The following is an 18190-nucleotide window of genomic DNA, read 5'->3' as shown; positions in this document are numbered from 1 at the left end:
AATCATGTATTCTACACTAGTGAGATCAACTGAGTATAACTGTATTTTTATACATTAGGAAATAGGAGAGTTCTTACTAGTCGCCTAGAGGCCTTGTGCATTTTTACAGTACTGTTATTACTATTATTTTTTTTTTTTTTTTCTTCAGAAAATAAAGCCCCACAGTTAACTACACGTTAACTCGATCTTAGTGCTTGATCCTCACTCGTTCCCCTTTTTTCTGCGGTCTTTTATTTTGACCGTAACGTGTGGGGAGTTTCCTGGTGCTGCATGGTTACTCAGCGCCACACTCGTGTGTGTGAGGGCAGCGTGTGCGCTGTGTGCAGGTAAACACATAGACGCTGAGGGAGCGGAGAGGGTACGGAGAGGGTACGTGGAGCTTCGGAAAGAAAATGTTCACCAACTCGCTGCTTATTTTAAAATAGACCAGTTCTGCCGCCGCATGAGCGAGGAAACACCAGCAGTGCTTTGGAGGAATACAGTTCGTCGTGAGGTTTGGGACACCCCGCGGGCGCTGAGCAGTTTCCAGCCGCGTTGCTGGCGCAGTTACGGCGTGGTTTTGTTCGCCTTGACTCGGTCCGCCAGCGCTAGCGTGCGCGGCTAAGGTGGAACGTGCGGTCGCGAGGTTAGCTGGTACCGTTTGGCGGTAAAAATGGCTCTTTTCCCTGCGTGGTTTCTAACCAGTGTGGCTGTTTTTCGCGTTCGCTTGAATATTCAGTCTTTGTTCGAACAACTCGGACAGTTTTACAGTAACGGAAACTTTCGTGCTAAGTTTGTGTACCGGCTATCGTTAGCCAAGCCGCTAGCTTAGCTTAGCCAGCTTAGCTTGTTTTAGCTTCGTCGTCTAGCCAACAGTTGTTGTCGCTCCACTAACGTTAGCTGGCTAACCTAGTTTAGATAAAGTTAGCCATATTTTTGATGGTCAGCTGTTGATGTCTCGGTTTAAACTACTGTGTGGCTTTAATTAACCGCCGGGTTGTCTTTTTAACTGGGGAATTCGGTCTACGATAGTAATGCGCCGAAGAAATTTGGACAGCTAACGTTAAATTTAGCCAACGTCAGGCGCTGGTCTTTGTGTCGTTTTCTCCGCTTAGCTAACAGGGTGTTATATAGTGATTTTAAAGTGTCCGAGAGGGTTGGCAGTCGATTTAATCGTCGAATGAGCACATTTTCTGTGTAATATAACTCGCTCTGAAACGAAATAAATACATTTCCGACGTAGTTACAAACCGAAACCAGCATGAGTGGCTCTAATAAAAGTGGGTCTGTGGCCTTAGGCCATTAAAATCTAGTGTAGGCTTATTGTAGGAGGAGGAGGAGGAGCAGCAAAAGGATTTCGTGTGTACATGTTGCTGTGTTTTTGGCCGTGACAGCAGTGTAAGTGTTATTGCTGGACAGTGCTCTCTTGTTTTTGACGGAGATAGTTAGGGTCTTAGAGGAAGGGATTGGCTGATGGTGTTGGGGGGTGATAGTGTGGTGTAAGCGAACACCAGCCCTTGACCATGTACGGACTGCTATATTTAAGCAGCAGCCCAATAGCTTGGCTGATAGTCTTACACTGGACCCAACGGTGTCACAGCAGACCGGCAGCGTGACTGCTGCTTTTGCACCTGTTGCCTACTTCTATTTACAAAACGTCTTACGCACATTTTTCACATTGTTTCTGTTTTAGAGAGGTGACGAGAGACTTAACTGATTTTCATTCTCTGGCATTCTCTTTTCTTTCCCCCGCCAGACTTTTCTACTTTGTACATACATTATTTTGTATATACTGTTTATGATGACTTCAGTGGTTGCTGATGCTGCCCGAGGCAATCGGGACCGAGTGCAGCCACAGACCACACACACCTCACAGCCACAGAAACAGATTCAGGTGGGTATCGCATGGTGGAAGCCTCCCAAATCCATGAGATGGTTCCGAAATTGGACACCTAAACCAGTAAATGCAAAAATCTTTGAAGCTAAGAAATCACTTATCTTTTTGCATGATGTTTGTTTGTAGGCCACAGCAGAACAGATTCGTCTTGCGCAGATGATTTATGACAAAAATGATGCAGACTTCGAAGGGAAGGTCAAACAGGTGAGCATAAATCATAAAAGTCAACCCTCAAAGTCCTTCATGCATCCATTTCCTAACTGTCCTGTCTGTGTAGCTCATCGAGGTCACAGGCCGAAATCAGGATGAGTGCATGGTGGCCCTTCACGACTGCAACGGGGACGTCAACAGGGCCATCAACTTCCTGTTGGAGGAGGTTACTGCCAAGGTAAATGCCACAAGCTTGCTGTCTGTTGAGGTTTATTAGGTTTGGGCAGTTTGTGACAATGTTTTCTGCTTAATTTCGTTATTAAAGCTATTCTAAGAAATCTCTATTGAATTGAATGTAACCGTTGGCCTGAAAGTTCATGATGTCTTTCACAAGCTTTGTGTGTAGATGTACACAGGGAGCTGTAAAACTATAACCATATTATAATGGTTTTACAATACATAATGCTTTATTGGTTGCTGTGTTTGTTTAGGACTCGTGGGAGACTGTGGGTAAGAAGAAGAGTGTGGGGAAAGAAGGGGCGACAGCAGAAAACAGAGAGAGGAGGGCTGACAGGGAGGGGAGAGGCCGCGGGGGGCCAAACAGACGTGGCCGTGGAGCCTCTCGTGTCCAGGAAGGTGTGTGTTGTTAAAGGAGGAACGTTTTACGTGTTTTTGCTCTCTAAATGTCCACACAAAGAAAAGGACAAACATTTGCTTATTATGTAGAGGGCTGGCATAGAAACTAACCAGTACCTGATTATTTGTTTGAGTGAGTAGTATTACATTACTATGGAATTACTGGGGATGGGACCATTTATAGATTTATTGTTATTTACTGATGCTCTGAAATATTAATTTTTAACATTTGTAGTCAAATGTTTGTCATGCTTTTTTTTTTCTCACAGCCTGTTGTGTGCAGAATAAAGGCAAATGCGATTTTAACACACAACCTTTTTTAATAATGTTACTCAGTGAGATGTAAGAAAACTATCATTTATCATATTGTCCAAGCCCCATTTGCTGGTTGACCTATAGAGCGATCACTGACAGTTACACAGTTTACGCTTTACGTTTTTATTTTTTGTTTGAAACGTCCTTTTAACACTCCACTTAATTATCATTTAATTTAGTGTAAGGTGCAGTACCAGCTCTTGTGTCTCAGTATTATCTGTAGATTTGCATTGCATGTTCAGTGACATATATATTTAAAAATACTAGATAACACTTCATTTCCTTTTTTTTTTTTTTTGTTTATTTTGTTTACAGCTATTTTATGAATATCTGATCATTTAAAGGTAATCATGTCTGCCCTTGCATGGTAGTGTGTGATTGTCTAAAGTACATGAGTTTCAATTAAAAATTCTCTCTGTAGGTCGCTCAGAGGAGAATGTGTTTGATTCCAATCCAGGAGAAAGGGGAGGGGAGCGTGGGCGTAGAGGAAGAGGGAGAGGTTAGCATCGCACACACACACACACACCCACACACGGGTACATGTATACGTACATAATGGCCCACCTGATAAATTCACAAAACTGTTTAGTCCAGTCTGTGTCTTGCTCAAGCCTATTCTGAATTGCCTTAGCAAATCTAACCTAATTATAGAAAAATGGTACTTGTTTTTGTACAAGCATTGGAATAAGTGCCCAGAAGTCCACCAGATGAGTTTAGAACAAAGGAGCGCTCTCAGGTAGAATCCAGCAGTTGGTGCCCTGAGTTGTAGAAAGGGGCTGGTTACTATGCTGCTGTTTGCATTGCTCTGTAACTCTGTTTAGTAGGCCACTGGATAGGTTCTAAGTTAGATAGTTAGAACTATATTGACCTCGAAGGGATATTGCAGAAGTTCTCAGCAGCAACTAGAGAAAACAACTAAAGTTAAGTATGATGCTCTCATTTATGTAATAAAGGCAGGCCAAAGCAGTTTTTATTTTCTTTTGACCCACCTCATTGTCTGGCTATCAGTTACTTTATTCTTAAGTAAAATCACTTCAGTTGTTCTATGTGCATAGCGGTCTAAAGGGTATGCTGGTGTTTATTCATTTATTGATAGTCAACTATTTATGCAACATAACCCTTTAATATTGCTGTTTTAATATTATTATAATGATCCTGCAACAGCCTGATCATTTTCTCAGTTTTGATCGTGCTGATTTAAAGCTGTGTTAAACAGAACATTTTCGAAATAGTTTTTTTCATATGGTTTGCAGCTTGTGCGCTTCTGGCATGTACAACATACAGTGCAATAGCCACTAACTCTCTATCAAAACCTTGGTACTGTAGATATTTCACTGTAGTATACTCACACATTGCAAACGTTTTTAACATTTAAACATTTTTCAGCTTTTGTGAACACATTTCACTGCTTCAGGTTGTGGATAATGTCTGTTTGTCACCTCTGTGACAGTGAAGCATGCGTGAAAAAAAACAAGTAAGAAAGCATTGGAAATGAATAATTGATGGATATGACCAATCCTGATCCTTTGGTTTAGACGCCTACTACAGTGATTACTGTTTTTCAGTTTATCCAGTAATATTCTGGGTATATTTTAAGATGTTCAAGCACGTCATTAAACAGTTAATACCTGTGTTTGGTAAGATTAGAGTAAACTGTGTGTGTGTGTTTGTAGGAGGAAGAGGGAGAGGCAGAGGAGCCGGTGTGAATAGCTTCTCTCAGGGAATGGGGTGAGTATGAAGTTTTCTTCTTGTTTTGTTAAAGCTGGTACTTCCACTTTACAACTCCTTTAGGTCCTCAGGCGCAGCTGCAGATCTTTCCCCAGCAGACCTGAAATGAGGCCTTGGACCAGTTTTTGTCTTCATGCCAGTGTTTGTACAGGCCACAAGTCTCAAAATAAAATGAACTGATTAAGGACCAGCCTTAGCGTTGATGTACTAATAGATGCAGGTATATGGATAAGTGAAAGTGGTTCTAGGTCTGACCATTTCATGTGTTTCTTTTTGATGTTCAGGACATTTAACCCTGCTGATTACACTGGCTCTACTGAACAAGGAGAGGCAGTCAATGACACTACTGATGCTGCGGGTACGTTATCCCCTCTCTTGTCTATGGACCGTTTTATTGCCTGTGATTTAGAAAACGCAACTGTTCTTTAATTAATTTTTGTTTTATTATTTTTTCTGTTAAGTTCTTATTCAAGGGATTTAGAGAATGACTGTTACAGTTTGTGGCCCAGTATGACAACCAGTAATTAAAGGGAGTTGCACAGATTCTAAATTTCTGCATAATTATAGTCAGAATATTTCCAGACTTACTGACTCTCGTCTCATAGGACCCAGTGGTTGTGATGTCTGCAATGCAAATATAGCCTTTTTATTAACTATTACAAATAAGGATGCATCTGTCACTTTATTTTAGTACAAGTGCATATTTTTCAGTGCTCTCTGATACCAAGTCTGATACCATACGAAGTATCCTTCTTAAAATGTAGTTGTTGCTTGTGTACATGATTGCAGTGTACAATTAAATCATTTCCAGTTTGCTGTTTTTAAATGAAGTGCTTTAGTTAGTTGTGCAGTGTTAGTTACTGTGAATCAAGCACCGCTGCAGTCGAGAAGAATGGGTTTTGTTGCGTACATCCTCATCTTTCTCTTACATCAGTAGTCTTTGAAGCACAGTAACAGCAGTAATCACATCCGAGGCTAATCCAAGGAGCTCACTAGTGGAGTTCTACATCTGAAATATTGTAGTTTACTTCTTTTAAACTGTGTGATGTTCATACCTCACAAATCAGGTCAGTGAAACGGTGTAAACGTATGAAATTTGGTAGTAGACGTCAACTTTTTTCACTTCCATTTTGCTGTGCATCTCCACCCATAATTTGAAAGCAGTTGTGATTTTGTTTGTTTGAAAATGGGCAAAAATCGTTGCTGTGCATTCCTGGTGGGAATATACCAAGGTGCAATGTTTACAGTGACCATTTTGTGTCCAGCCACAATGGAGTCAGTATTACTTCTGTGTGAGCAGAGCCTCCTTCACTGTCAGCTTGAGCTGTATGTTCATTAGCGTGGCAGTGTACGCTTATGCCACGCTGTTAGTGGGTATTGGAATGTTGGTATCGGTGAGTTCAATGAAGTGCAAGTAAATGAGTGTGGCATTTGCCTGATGCCCACTGGCTGATACCAGTGTCTGCATTAATGCGTCCCTAATCCAAAATAATCAATGACATGTGTTAACTGAACTTTTAGATGTACTCTATTTTAATGGTAATGTACTGGTAAATTAGAAAATGTTTTCCTTGAGCAATATTTTGTCTTCATGTACTCCTTCACCATTTAGGCAGAAACTTCATAGTAAAACTATCACTACGCAATGTATTACATGAGGCAGTGTAATAATTTCGTATAATAACTTTTTGCGGGACACTTTGAAGGCTTTAACCTCTTCAAACTCTGTCTGGTTCCTGTTGCCAAAAACAACTCTGACTCTCGAATGGAGCTTTTCACATCGAACCACTCCTAATTACTTAATTATGCAGAAATCACTATTGTGGTCATTATCGAGTTCATAAGCAAGATTATTTAAATATTCATTATTTGTTGGTTTTTTTTTTTTTGTTTGTTTGTTTTTTGTTTTTTTTCCATAGATATTTACGAATAGTATACATTTTATTTCAAGCCATTCACAACAGTAGGTGATTTAAAATGAGAATTTCACAAAAAAGTGGGGGGTGGAAAAACATCAAAATGATGTGCAAAATTAAGAGAGAAAAGCCCCCTTCATTTTTGGGTCTAATTAGACTTCAGAGTGAAGCTGAGCACACATTTAGTCAGTCATCTTGCCGCAGTGTATTTGGGATAAATCTGAACATGTAGATTTAAGACCAGTAGGTTTAGCTGATTCATATTGAATATGAGGTCATCTCTATAAATCTATACAAATTCACTTGAAACTAAACATTGGAATACCTCACTAAATCATCAGTCCCAAAGGAGATTTCACTCTTGAGCTTTGACTGCTCTTACGTTTTCCATAAACATGGCTTTGTATTTAGTAAGACTGTTAACTATGAAAACGCGTTGGGCCGGTTTCCCGCATGTGGATTATGCTTAGTCTTGGGTGTAATTGTAGTGCCCATGGTGAATCATCATTGGAATATTTGTTTTAGTCTAGTATTAGTTCAGTATAATCTGTCTGTAAAACCCATGCATAAACAAAAAAAATAAGAATTCTCATATTAAAATTGCCTTCATATTGCCTCTATCAAAGTCTACACATGTCCTGTCACTGAACATGTGGCAAGCTAATTTAATTACATCTTAAACCATCTTGGATGTTGTGTCTTGGGATTTTAGTAGCAGTCGGGGAGGGGGGGCTGTAACAGTAACATTTTTGAAAAGTGAAAATTAATTTGTTGACTAAAAATACTAAATATCTATTAAATAATGATTTATGACTAAAGTTGTCAGTTTTCTGTTAGAATTCACTGCAGCAAGCAACATTACGGCAAATTCAGAGCAGCTGACAGAGACTCTGCTGGAGCCTATAAAAAAGACTATATATGCTTCTAGACTTGTGTGCAAGCGCTAAAAATATGTAGCAAAATTATCGGTTATCATTAGTTTCGATATCAGGCTGTTTTAAGTTTTCCATTTACTGGTCCACCAACACATTGTACTAGCAGTGCATTTGTTTTGCTCTAATGAACATGGTGGTTTTGTTTGCAAAGTATCTCATATCACTCTCTGCATATTAGGAACTTTGAGAAACAATCTGGAAGACTGGGCTGCAGAAGACTGGAATGAAGATGTAAGTGGCTGCCACTTGTTTCTTGTTTTGATTTTTTTTGTGTGCCCATTAAAACTTGTGTGAAGGTGGGGCTGAGGGAGCAATTTTTTTGCTTAGATTGTACTGTATTAGCTTTATTGACTTTATATGACTGTTTTCCCCTCACAGCTTACTGAGACCAAAGTGTTCACTGCCTCCTTTGCACTTGCATCAGAGAATCACATACCATCTGGACAGGGGTAAGAGTGCCACTCTCACAGCCGTGAGAAATCTACTAAAGGCCCAGCCACACTAATGTTTGCAAGAAAAAAATATGAGCAGAATTACATTAGTTTTGATGGAATTCCCTGCAAGGAGTGAATTTTTAAATTAAAATTTTTTTTCTCACTTGTGTCTGGCACAAAAGATCTGAGTGTGAAACTTTGCATTGAGTCAAGTTTGGTGAACTTTGACACATGAATTAGTGTTTTTGATCAATAGCATTCATTACTTGGTTGTTTTGTTGCACAAACCTGCCAAAACAACAAAAAAACGACCTCGAGAACACTATCGAGAACGGAAATGCTAATTTAACCAGTGTTTCTTTGCAAACCTTGCGAAACGTGAAAGAGAAACTGCATGACATGCATTCACTTGAGAAACTATCATTTTACTCTTACACTGCTTAGCCAGCTTGCTAACTGCGAACTACTTGACCAACTGCAGTTTCACACACCATGCTGCCAGTCATTACTGTGCTTTTTCATTATTAATAGAAATAATTTTATTTATTTAGTAATTGTGCCGGAGACCAGTGCTGTACTGTGTTGACTATGTAATTGTAATACAATTATGGTCACTTTTGGGTTTTAAGAGTTGAGTAAGCCAGGTTGCTGTCTACAGTATTAGTTCCCTGGCTAACCAAAGCTGCATACAAGTTGCTCCATTGCTGTCAACCATGTCAGTTATCAATATCTATTTTTCCTAGAGATCAGTATGTAAAATAATGTTCACATTTGTTACTGTTTATCATTTAAGCTGGCTTATTAACTGCACAAAAATGAATGTTTTTGGGTTTTATTTTATCCCCCAATCTTTTGGCCACACCCATTTCACAATGTTACACAAACTGCAAATATCTAGTGTGTTTGTGGTTTAAGACCTAAGAAATGGTTTAGATTAAATTAGATGCTATGCAAAAGTAAATATTTTTTACTTGTAAAGGGTTTTTTTTTTTTTTTTTTTTTTTTTTTTTTATAAAGTACCTGAAGATTTTTTTTTTTAGTTGTAAGAAACTGAGATAGAAATTGTCTCAGCTGTCAGCAGAATTTAAAAAAATGTTTGTTGTCCCACAGGGTGGATCTGAGTTCTCTATTGCCTAAAGCAACAGAGGTGGACTCTGAGTTGGCAGAGTTGGAGCCGACATCTCCAGAGCCGCTCACACAGAGCCTGGTGTTCACCAACTCTCAGCAGCAGGCTGGCCGCACACACACACACAGCTATGCCTCTGCTGCTGCCAACAGCTATGCCTCTGCTGCCGCCGGCACTTATGCTCATGCCGCATCGGTGAGAACATACATGTGCAAAAGGTTCTGTTGATTGATACTCTTTTGGGTAACTGATACTGTTTCCTTTATTGTTCATTTTATGGCAGCATGCTGATATTTCTTAATAGTAGGCGTTTCTGCATTAGTTCCATATACATACGTTTACATAATTTGTCTTCTGTGATATACTGAGAGGGGAGGAGTGATGCTAAATAGATAAAGAGAATCTTTAGTGCACTCGATCATGAATTAGACAGAGTTCACTTATTACTGGTTTTCTGAGGTTATTTTGATTCATACTGAAATGTAAAATTGAAAGCTTTACAAGGCTTTGTTGCTGTAGTTAACACAAGCAAGAACAGCTGGTTCATCCTGTATCTGTTTCCTGGTTGAAAAAAAAAAGCTAAATATTAGTTGATGTTAGCTTAGATGTTATACCCAGGGTACTGTCAAGAGAACAAGAACTACTCTGATTTGTTCTTTAACTGCCATCAGTCTTCTTTTTACGTCATCCTATTTAAACTGTTTGTGTCCCTTTTACTTCAGTCCTTGGGATCCAGGGTGCCCCAGCCTGATTTACAGAAAGCTGAGCCAATCAGTATCCCCCGAATCACCCCTCTGTCCAGTCAGACACCAGTTGCTATTAGCAACGGCAGCCCTACTGGAGAATCCAGTGCTCCTACCCTACCTGCCCCTGCCCCTGCACCCTTGGCTTTGAGTGAACCCAAGCTGGAGATTCCTGTTACAATGAGTCACTGTGAGTTGCGGCCTAAGCATTTTGACACGTTCAGGATTCAGACCACAGTTACAGTCTTATTTTATGAATCACTCTGAGACAATTGCACACACAGCTGGCTTGTTCACAAATATTGGAGTAACGTCACACTACGTGAAAATACAGTGTAATATAACTGCAGTTTAAATGCACATGTCTCACTCTGTATTGAACACTGACTCCTCTTTTCTGTACCCTCCGCAGTGGATTTGAAGGCCCAGCCTGACCCCTCCCCCATTCTAAGTCAACTGACCCAACACCAAAACCCCACACTCCAGTCGGACCTGCCGGCTCAGGCCCGAGATCCTTCCCCTCCGCTACCCCCTTGCAACATCCCTTCCCCTGCACTTAAATCCCTGGGTGAAGCCAACATGCTCACAACGGCAGAACCCCCTCAGCCTAAACACAACAGACCACAGAGGCGCAGACTGCCCCCACCCTCCAAGGTAAGGACCTAAAGCTGCAGTCACAGTAGGAGTTTGCAGTTTGCGTCACCTTGTGAAATAACCGTGAAAAGTCTGGACTGGAAGATTAGTGAGAGAAACACAGCAGTACGTAATAAAACAATAAAAATATAACAATAAAAATGTTTAGTTGTACCATCTACATGGTCTCGACTGACTTTTCTTATGCTTTATGTAAAGCCAGTATGCAAGAAATGCTTAAGTGGTTCCGCTTATGACCCTGCTAATATTTGGGTTACTTCTGTTTTTCTCTACCAAGCCCCAAACCTTTAGAGACAGCACAAAGCAGTAGCACTAGTAGTCCATAATGGAAATTGGCATGTCTCAGAAGTTCGCCAATGCTGAGCTTAACATCGAGTTTTGTGCAAACAGTTAATTAGCTTCAGCAGTCACACAAAACCTCTTATGAATTTCATTCAAATCTGTGCACTTTCACTTTTGAAATTTCTTCAGCGAAATGCTACAGTGACTAGGTCTTAATGCTGCTGCTGGCATCTTTTTGTTGTACGCTACTCTGAAAGCTATATTCGACTTGGTATAAAGCATAAAGAAATTTCTCCTAATACTGCAGTAGAGCTGTTGAGGCATTTGCAGTTTCTTCATCAGTGTGTTTAGTATTTGCAGTAGTTTGTCTTAGAAATCTGTGCATGTAATATTTGTAAAACATTTCCTATATTATTAAAACTGCTGAAAGTGTTCAATAGTTGGTCAGGTTTAAGGCAGGGGGGAAAAATTCTATTGTTTATTGATTGTATGTACTGGTTTGCCAGATCCCTTCTTTGGCAGTGGAGATGCCAGGCTCTGCTGATGTGTCTGGACTGAATGTACAGTTTGGTGCCCTGGATTTTGCTTCAGAGCCTGCTGTGGAGAGCCCCAGCCAATCGGATGCAAGCAGTCAGGAAAATGCACCTACTGCTCAACAAACCCAGAGCAGCTTGTATTCCAAACCCACCTCTGTCAGGTAAGGTCAATGAGTACTTTTAGACATTTGATTGTAATTTGTTAGATTTTGGGTGGAGGAAAACAAAAATTATTTTTGCCCCAGCTAAGAGTTGAAAGAGGGACGGGTATCTATGTTCTTCACTTGATCAGCCATCGCTTTGATTAGCCAGTCAAAAACAGAGCTTTAGTCTTTTCTTTTGTCTCTTCAGCGAGCCATCAGGTGGTCTTCCATTAGCTTTGCCCACAGCAGCAATGGAACCCAGATATCCTTCACCTTCTCTGGGCTTAGCAACTGCTACAGCACCTGCTTCTTCCATGTCCTCTAGGGCAGAACCCTCCAGCCTGCACAAAGACTCCCCCACCACATCTACCACACCTCTCACTGTAAGGCCAGCAGCATGGCTGCTTATTGTTATAATATGCATTTTTTTATACCGTCTTCGTAGCAACAGTTGTTTCTAGCAGTTGCTACATATGTTTCATAGAATGTCAGTGTACAGATTTTAAACTCTTTCCGTGTGCCTGCAGAATGGATACACTGAAGTACGACCCTCCAGTACACAAGATGGTATGTCATTGGTGTTGAATACCTCTTTATTTTTAATCAGTCCACAACAAAACTTTAGCAGATACTATTTCACCCCACTTGTTCATACAAAATCTGAAGTGCTTTTAAAGTTCATATGAAGTATTCTCTCTTTGTAGCTGTCCCTTCAAGCACTCCTCAGTCTGTGTCCACAACTCTGTCCTCTGAGAACAGCATGGCCTCTTCAACCTTACCATCATCCTCAACGTCTGCGCCAGTGCCTGCTCCCAGCACAGCTCTTCCCTCCCTCAGCAGGTATATTCATATTAAGCCATTATTTTACAAAAGTAGGATATATGGGACCAACTGACTGCCATTTATTCTTATTGTTTGTCTCTCTCTTATCAGTCATGTGAGCAGTGGAGCTACATTAGGCTCTGCTGCCCCCACAGGCTCTACCCTTAGCGTAAGTACTTCTCTTTTGTTCTGCCTTTTTTTTTTTTTTTTTTTTTTCTCCCTCTTCCCCACTTTTTTTATTCTCCTGGCCACCTTTAACTAAGTCTTTTATCACTGTTCAGAATGTTGTGAGCTTTAGACAGATAGTGAAAGTAAAAGTCTCTTCCTCAGTCTCAGATGACCAGTGATGTCAGTGGAAGTCCCTCAACTTTCTCTTCGGGATCAATGGTCAGCTCAGCAAGCTCTGTGGTCAGCTCCAACGGCCTAAGCACTGGTGCGCCTGGCCTCAACACCAACGGCCCCTCAGCTCCCTCCACTAGTCGCTCTGCACCAATACAGACCACCACCACCTCTGGTGTGCCACTACGACACCTTTGTAAACCCTCTACGAAAGCTTGTACCAAGTCAGTGGTTGATATTAACTTTCCAGTAGTTTTCTCATAAGTGCTGAGTGTTATTTGTTTTATTCCTCAGGTAAGGCCCCGCCCAATCTTGCTCAAGGAGTACCTCCCCTGTTGGCTAATCAGTACATCATGGGGCCTGGAGGACTGCTCCCTGCGTACCCTGTAAGTCTAGTTTTTGGATCATGGTTTATGCTCAGTTTTGAATAGTGCCTAAATACAGATCTTTTGTATGTAAGAATATTTTGCTATTATTTAGTTGCTGTCATCACTGTCACTGTGGTGGACTGAAGGGGAATTTGATTTCTTACCCATTTATATACCTTTTATTCCTTAAAGCAGATCTATGGCTATGAAGACCTACAGATGATGCAGTCGCGTCTGCCCATGGTGAGTACGCACATCCCTCTGCTTGAAGTGGGTCTGGGTATCTATATTTGCAGTAGGGAGAGAGTACGAAGGTGTCCATGTGAAACAGAGGGCTAGTATAAGAAACATCTGTTATGGAGCATAAAAAAAAATATCTTTCTTGTAGCAGCATTAATTTTTTTTTGCTGCATGTTTTGTTTTTGGTTTATTGTTATTTTATCATTTAATGTTTAAGATGCTGCAGTTTCAGTTGAGACTGAAGTTTTTGTCAGTGGATTCATAGGAACAGTCAGATATAGTAATATGTAAGAAGCTGGCCTCAGCACAATGCAGTGAGGTTGTCACATTCAGTCAGGAAGCAGAAATACCAGTGTTATATATATATATATATATATATATATATATATATATATATATATATATATATATATATATATATATATATATATATATATATATATATATAAATAAAGTAAGACACTCCAAACATTATTCATTTGCAATTGTAAATCCGTTTGGAAAGAGTGGATGAACAGAGTGTAAATGTCATTGGATGTAGCAAAGTTTCCCTTTAGTGGAAAAATTTTCAGTCAAAATCTTTGTCACAGTATACTGTAATATCATATGCAATATTTCTAAATCTTTAAATATTGCAATAGAAATGCATTTTGGTTCAATATTGTATTATTGCATCGTGGGACGTGTAGCAATTTCCACCCCTAATGGTAGTGTATTGTGGTGTTTAGACTGCTTAAGTTCCTGTTTGGTTTTAAGATGTGTTGCTGTGCTTTGTGTATTCGTTCATCAGTTCTTCTGCAGCACTTGGCTTTTCTTTCTGACTACTGTTCTATCTGCAGGATTATTATGGGATGACAACCTTCCCTGCCACCACTGCCCTTGCTACCAGAGATGGTGGATTAGCAAACAACCCTTACTCAGGTAACCATGCTGTTCATCTGGGTTTTTCTTTTTAGTCACTGGAGTCAACCTGATGCTGCACAGTGCCTCTTTGGCACTGATCCTTTGTGTCTCAATTTGATTATTTCTGTATTGTACTCTTGCTCTTACTGGAAGTGATTGGATTGGTTTTGCTGCTTATATTGGCACTTAATTGCAGATCGACAATAGAGAATACTGATAACATGAAGCAATTTCTGACCCTCTCAGGTGCTCGTGATTGACACATACATGTGCACAAGTTGATTAAAATTATCTTGGCATTGTAATTTTCATTTAGTGCCTATAATTCAGGCCCTAACTGGAGAGGTGCATAGTATATAAAGTAAGAATACAGTGCATAGTACCCAAATTGGAAACAAAAGGTCAGTATATGCATGGAAGGGTCATGTCCAAGTGAGTCATTGCTTTAAGGGGTTTTCTTTTATCAGTTTTCTGTCAACCTAGTTATTAGCATCAAAACTGCTGTGGACACATTTTCTGCTTCAGTGGATAATTTGTCTCTCACCTTTTGTCTCGCTGTTGTCTCTTGTGTCCTGAAGGTGAACCTACCAAATTTGCCCGTGGTGAAGCAGCCTCTCCAGCGCCCAATACTAGCCTCTCCTCGGTCGCCCCATCCCAGTCAGATCCAGGCACGGTTCCTCCCCAAACACAGGCCCCACAGAACCCTAGCCAGGCCTTTCTGAACCCGCCTCTGCCCCCTGGCTACGGCTACAGTAGTCTGCCCTACTATGCTGCCGTACCGGGTGTGCCCAGTGCCTTCCAGTACGGCCCCACTGTTTTCATGCCCCCTGCCTCAGCAAAGCAGCATGGCCTGGGACCCTCTGGCCAATACCAGCACCAAGCTGGCTATGGTCAGCACGCCTATGCTTCAGGTCAGCCTTCAGACTGGTTCAACACTGCAAATCATGGTGTGGCAGAGGCCTTTTTTTCTGAATGTTACAGCCAAAAATTGACCACAGGCTGGTTTGAAAACTCTTCTCCTTTTCTCATGTGAGTGCAGGTTTTGATGACCTGTCTCAGGCTCATGCAGGAGCAGATTATGGCAAAGGATATGGAGGCAGCTCCCAGTCACAGGCCAAGCCAAGCAACAGCACAGGGAAAGGTAACACAAACTGTTCCCTCTATTACTCCCATCAATATAACTACCCAAGAACATCATATTCATGTTGTGCAATTCAGTCATCCCTAGTATAGATAAACTGAAATATGAGCAGTAGAAATACAAGCACAGCTGATTTATACCCATCTCTCTGCAGCACCTGGATTATCAGGTTCTGCCAGCTCTGATCTTAGTGCGACAGTGTACAGCAAGACCCAAGTAAGTCAAGCACTTTCTCTTTCTTTTAAATGGTAACTGAATGTCAGTGTCTGTAAATAATTTTAATTAGCAATGATTGTCATGGCACAAGAGACCAAGAGATTAAACCTGTTTTAATCCTATTGGCTTTGTTCAACTTTTCTTTCTGCTCCAGTCATTTGAAAAGCAGGCTTTCCAAACGGCCACCCCGGCAACATTCAGCCTGCCGTCTGCTCTGGGAGGCACAGGCCCCCTGAACCCTGGTGGAGCCCCCGGCTACGCACCAGCACCCTTCCTCCACATCCTGCCCCACCATCAGCAGCCCCACTCTCAGCTGTTGCACCACCATATGGCCCAAGACACACAGGTACAAAGAAATACCCTTGGGAAGTGCTTTTACAGTATCTTAGACATTTACTAGAGGAGCCCTAGGAGTCTAGAGATATGACTGTTGTACTGTATGACCTGTATTGACCGGTTTGACTCTGCACTTCTGACTTTTTTTGACACAAAAAACAATGATAACATGGCAAAATTATTTTTTCACAGAGAAGTCATTTTATCAGAGTCAGCTCTAGTCTTGCGGTGCCGCTGTGATCTTGTAATGAGAATTCATGATTGGGGCCAACGTGTTTAACTTTTGGTGCTGAGCTGCAGTGAAATGCACCCCAAACATGGCTATGCCCCTCTGAAACTTGCCACAGAATACCTCTAGTTTTTGCTCTGTAACATATGGAGTAATCAACTGTGAAAGAAGACAAGATAGCTGAAAAATGCTGTGTTTAATTGAAAACATGTTTATTTTGATATTATTAGAAATTTTACACTTGGTTTTGTTCCCATCCTACTAAATCTAGATTCCCTTCCACGTTTAGCTCAAAAGTTATCATGAATGTCCCCAGATGTTCTTGTTAGGTCATGTTTGGCAAAATTAAACTAGTCATAATTAGGTCCACTTCTTCATACAAATTTATACAGATTGTTGAATTAAGAATCTTTTGACAGAATTTTGCTTAATTGAGAAAATTATAATTTTTTTTAAAATCATGGGTGTGACTGAAGTGTGAAAGTTAAATTTGTAATGAAAGATGAGAATTCATATTTGCTGATAATGGTATTTTTTTTTTTTCAGTGGGCTGACAATTTTAAACCTCAGTTTAAGATGTTGTTTTTCTCTGCAGGGCCAGCGCAGTCAGTCCAGCAGCATGCAGAAAAGCCAGGGCAAGTCCAATTACAGTAGCTCCCCGTACTGGGCCAACTGATCAGAAACTGGAAATGATGGAACAGTCCGATTTTCAACTTCAGTCCGACAGCTGGCCTGAAACACACTCGCACACATCTCTCTCTACCCTCCCCACCCCCTCTAAAGTTTTCCTCTGCTTATTTCTTTTGTTCATTTTTTTTCTTCTCCTTCAAATTCGTTTTTTTTTTTTCATGTAAAATATTAATGTAAGTATTTATATATACTGTAAATGTTAAAGCCGAAAATGAATTGTGGTCGCTCCATTTTATTTTTCTGAAGGACGTTTCGCTTTTGTTTACTTTTTAAAAACTGCAAAGATGTAGCGAAAAGGAAAACTTTTGAGGGAGAGGGGGAAAGAAAAGACATTGCTGCAAGAGCTTGAAGAGGAAGGCAAAAGATGAGGGGGATTTCAGGAGAGGTTAATTTTAAAGAAATTAAAGCATTAAATGCTTGTTGTTACATGGTGGGCTTTGCTACAGTGAAAGGGAAACAATATTCTCGTATATGCTGGCTCCAAAGTTGTTCTTGTCATCGCAAAATGAAGCCCGCAAGTTTTATATTAAACACCTGTTGCCCTCTAAATAAAGGTTCTGACCTATACACTCCTTCAGTGTGTTTCTCAGATTTGTTTTGAATGACTGTTTCCAAATTTGTTTGTTGGATTTAAACATTACAAATAATAATACCTAATGCAGCACAAAGACAGTTACTGTTTCACTGTCAGCTTCATCATTTATTTTATTTTTAATATAAATATATGCTTATTTCAAAACTGCCACCGGGTACATGTTATTAAAGATGCTGCAACAGAGCAGTTTAAGAGTAGGAATGTTGGGAAATTAGGAAATAGTTATGCTTGGGTATAACAGGAGCATCCAACAAAGGCTTTAGATCTTTGAGCAAAGATGTGTTAAGGCTCTTTGCTTTGCCAAAAAAATGTCAGTGACTAATCCAGCAGTTTAAGAACCTTGTTCCTCAACAAGCAATGCCAAGGCCTTTAGGTATTTCACCTTCTACAGAGCATATCAAAAGATGATATCTCTGTGTAAACGTTGTGTCTATTGATACTGATTAAAAAAATACAAGGTAGAACTGTACTAGGCACAGCAGGAACCATATCAAAATCCAAAATGCCATTGATTTCTCTGGGCTTAAGCTCATCTAAAGTGGTCTGATGCACAGAGGAGATGTGTATTGTCGTCTGTCAAGTCAACATTTTTGGCATGTTGATGGAAATAATGGACACATTATTCGTTATCTGTGCCACAGAAGAAAAGGACCATCCAAACTGTAAATGGTGCCTTTCACTGTATGGCGGTATATCATGGTATGAGTAACTTGTGCATCTGTAAAGTCAATGTTGACAGATTTGCATATTTTGGAGCAATGTACGATGCCTTCTAGATGACCTCTTTTTCTGGGACATCCATGCTTATTTCACGATGACAATGCCACGCCATATCCT

At 40.4% G+C, this 18190-nt stretch overlaps 1 protein-coding gene across 3 annotated transcripts; it reads left to right on the top strand.

Annotated features, from left to right (window-relative positions):
* The first annotated feature begins 249 nt into the window (after positions 1-249).
* Positions 250-17330, top strand: ubap2b (ubiquitin associated protein 2b). Of its 3 annotated transcripts, none has more exons than XM_017696424.2 (27): positions 250-326; positions 1736-1873; positions 2003-2080; positions 2154-2264; positions 2518-2662; positions 3399-3476; positions 4651-4705; positions 4990-5063; positions 7735-7787; positions 7935-8005; positions 9101-9311; positions 9839-10049; positions 10272-10513; positions 11302-11492; positions 11683-11857; positions 12002-12041; positions 12179-12314; positions 12408-12465; positions 12627-12810; positions 12930-13021; positions 13196-13246; positions 14083-14164; positions 14725-15057; positions 15186-15287; positions 15442-15503; positions 15658-15849; positions 16664-17330. In XM_017696424.2, exons 2-27 carry the CDS (start codon positions 1778-1780, stop codon positions 16742-16744), a joined length of 3204 nt encoding a protein of 1067 aa, XP_017551913.1. In that variant the 5' UTR covers positions 250-326; positions 1736-1777; the 3' UTR covers positions 16745-17330. The 3 variants fall into 3 exon arrangements, with proteins under 3 accessions (XP_017551913.1, XP_017551914.1, XP_017551912.1); XM_017696425.2 differs by having other exon boundaries at positions 253-369; positions 13199-13246; XM_017696423.2 differs by having other exon boundaries at positions 253-369.
* The last annotated feature ends 860 nt before the right edge of the window (positions 17331-18190 follow it).

Source organism: Pygocentrus nattereri, chromosome 29, assembly GCF_015220715.1.
Source record: "Pygocentrus nattereri isolate fPygNat1 chromosome 29, fPygNat1.pri, whole genome shotgun sequence".
Taxonomy (NCBI): domain Eukaryota; kingdom Metazoa; phylum Chordata; class Actinopteri; order Characiformes; family Serrasalmidae; genus Pygocentrus; species Pygocentrus nattereri.
Note: the sequence above shows the minus strand (reverse complement) of the source record. Positions and strands in the feature narration are given on the sequence as shown.

Bases quoted from the DNA above. Each gene is read 5' to 3' on its own strand.
- ubap2b (XM_017696424.2), top strand. From the start codon at position 1,778: ATGATGACTTCAGTGGTTGCTGATGCTGCCCGAGGCAATCGGGACCGA. The intron at 9,312-9,838 runs GTGAGAACATAC...CTTTTACTTCAG, and splicing joins CTTATGCTCATGCCGCATCG to TCCTTGGGATCCAGGGTGCC. The intron at 15,504-15,657 runs GTAAGTCAAGCA...TTTCTGCTCCAG, and splicing joins CAGTGTACAGCAAGACCCAA to TCATTTGAAAAGCAGGCTTT.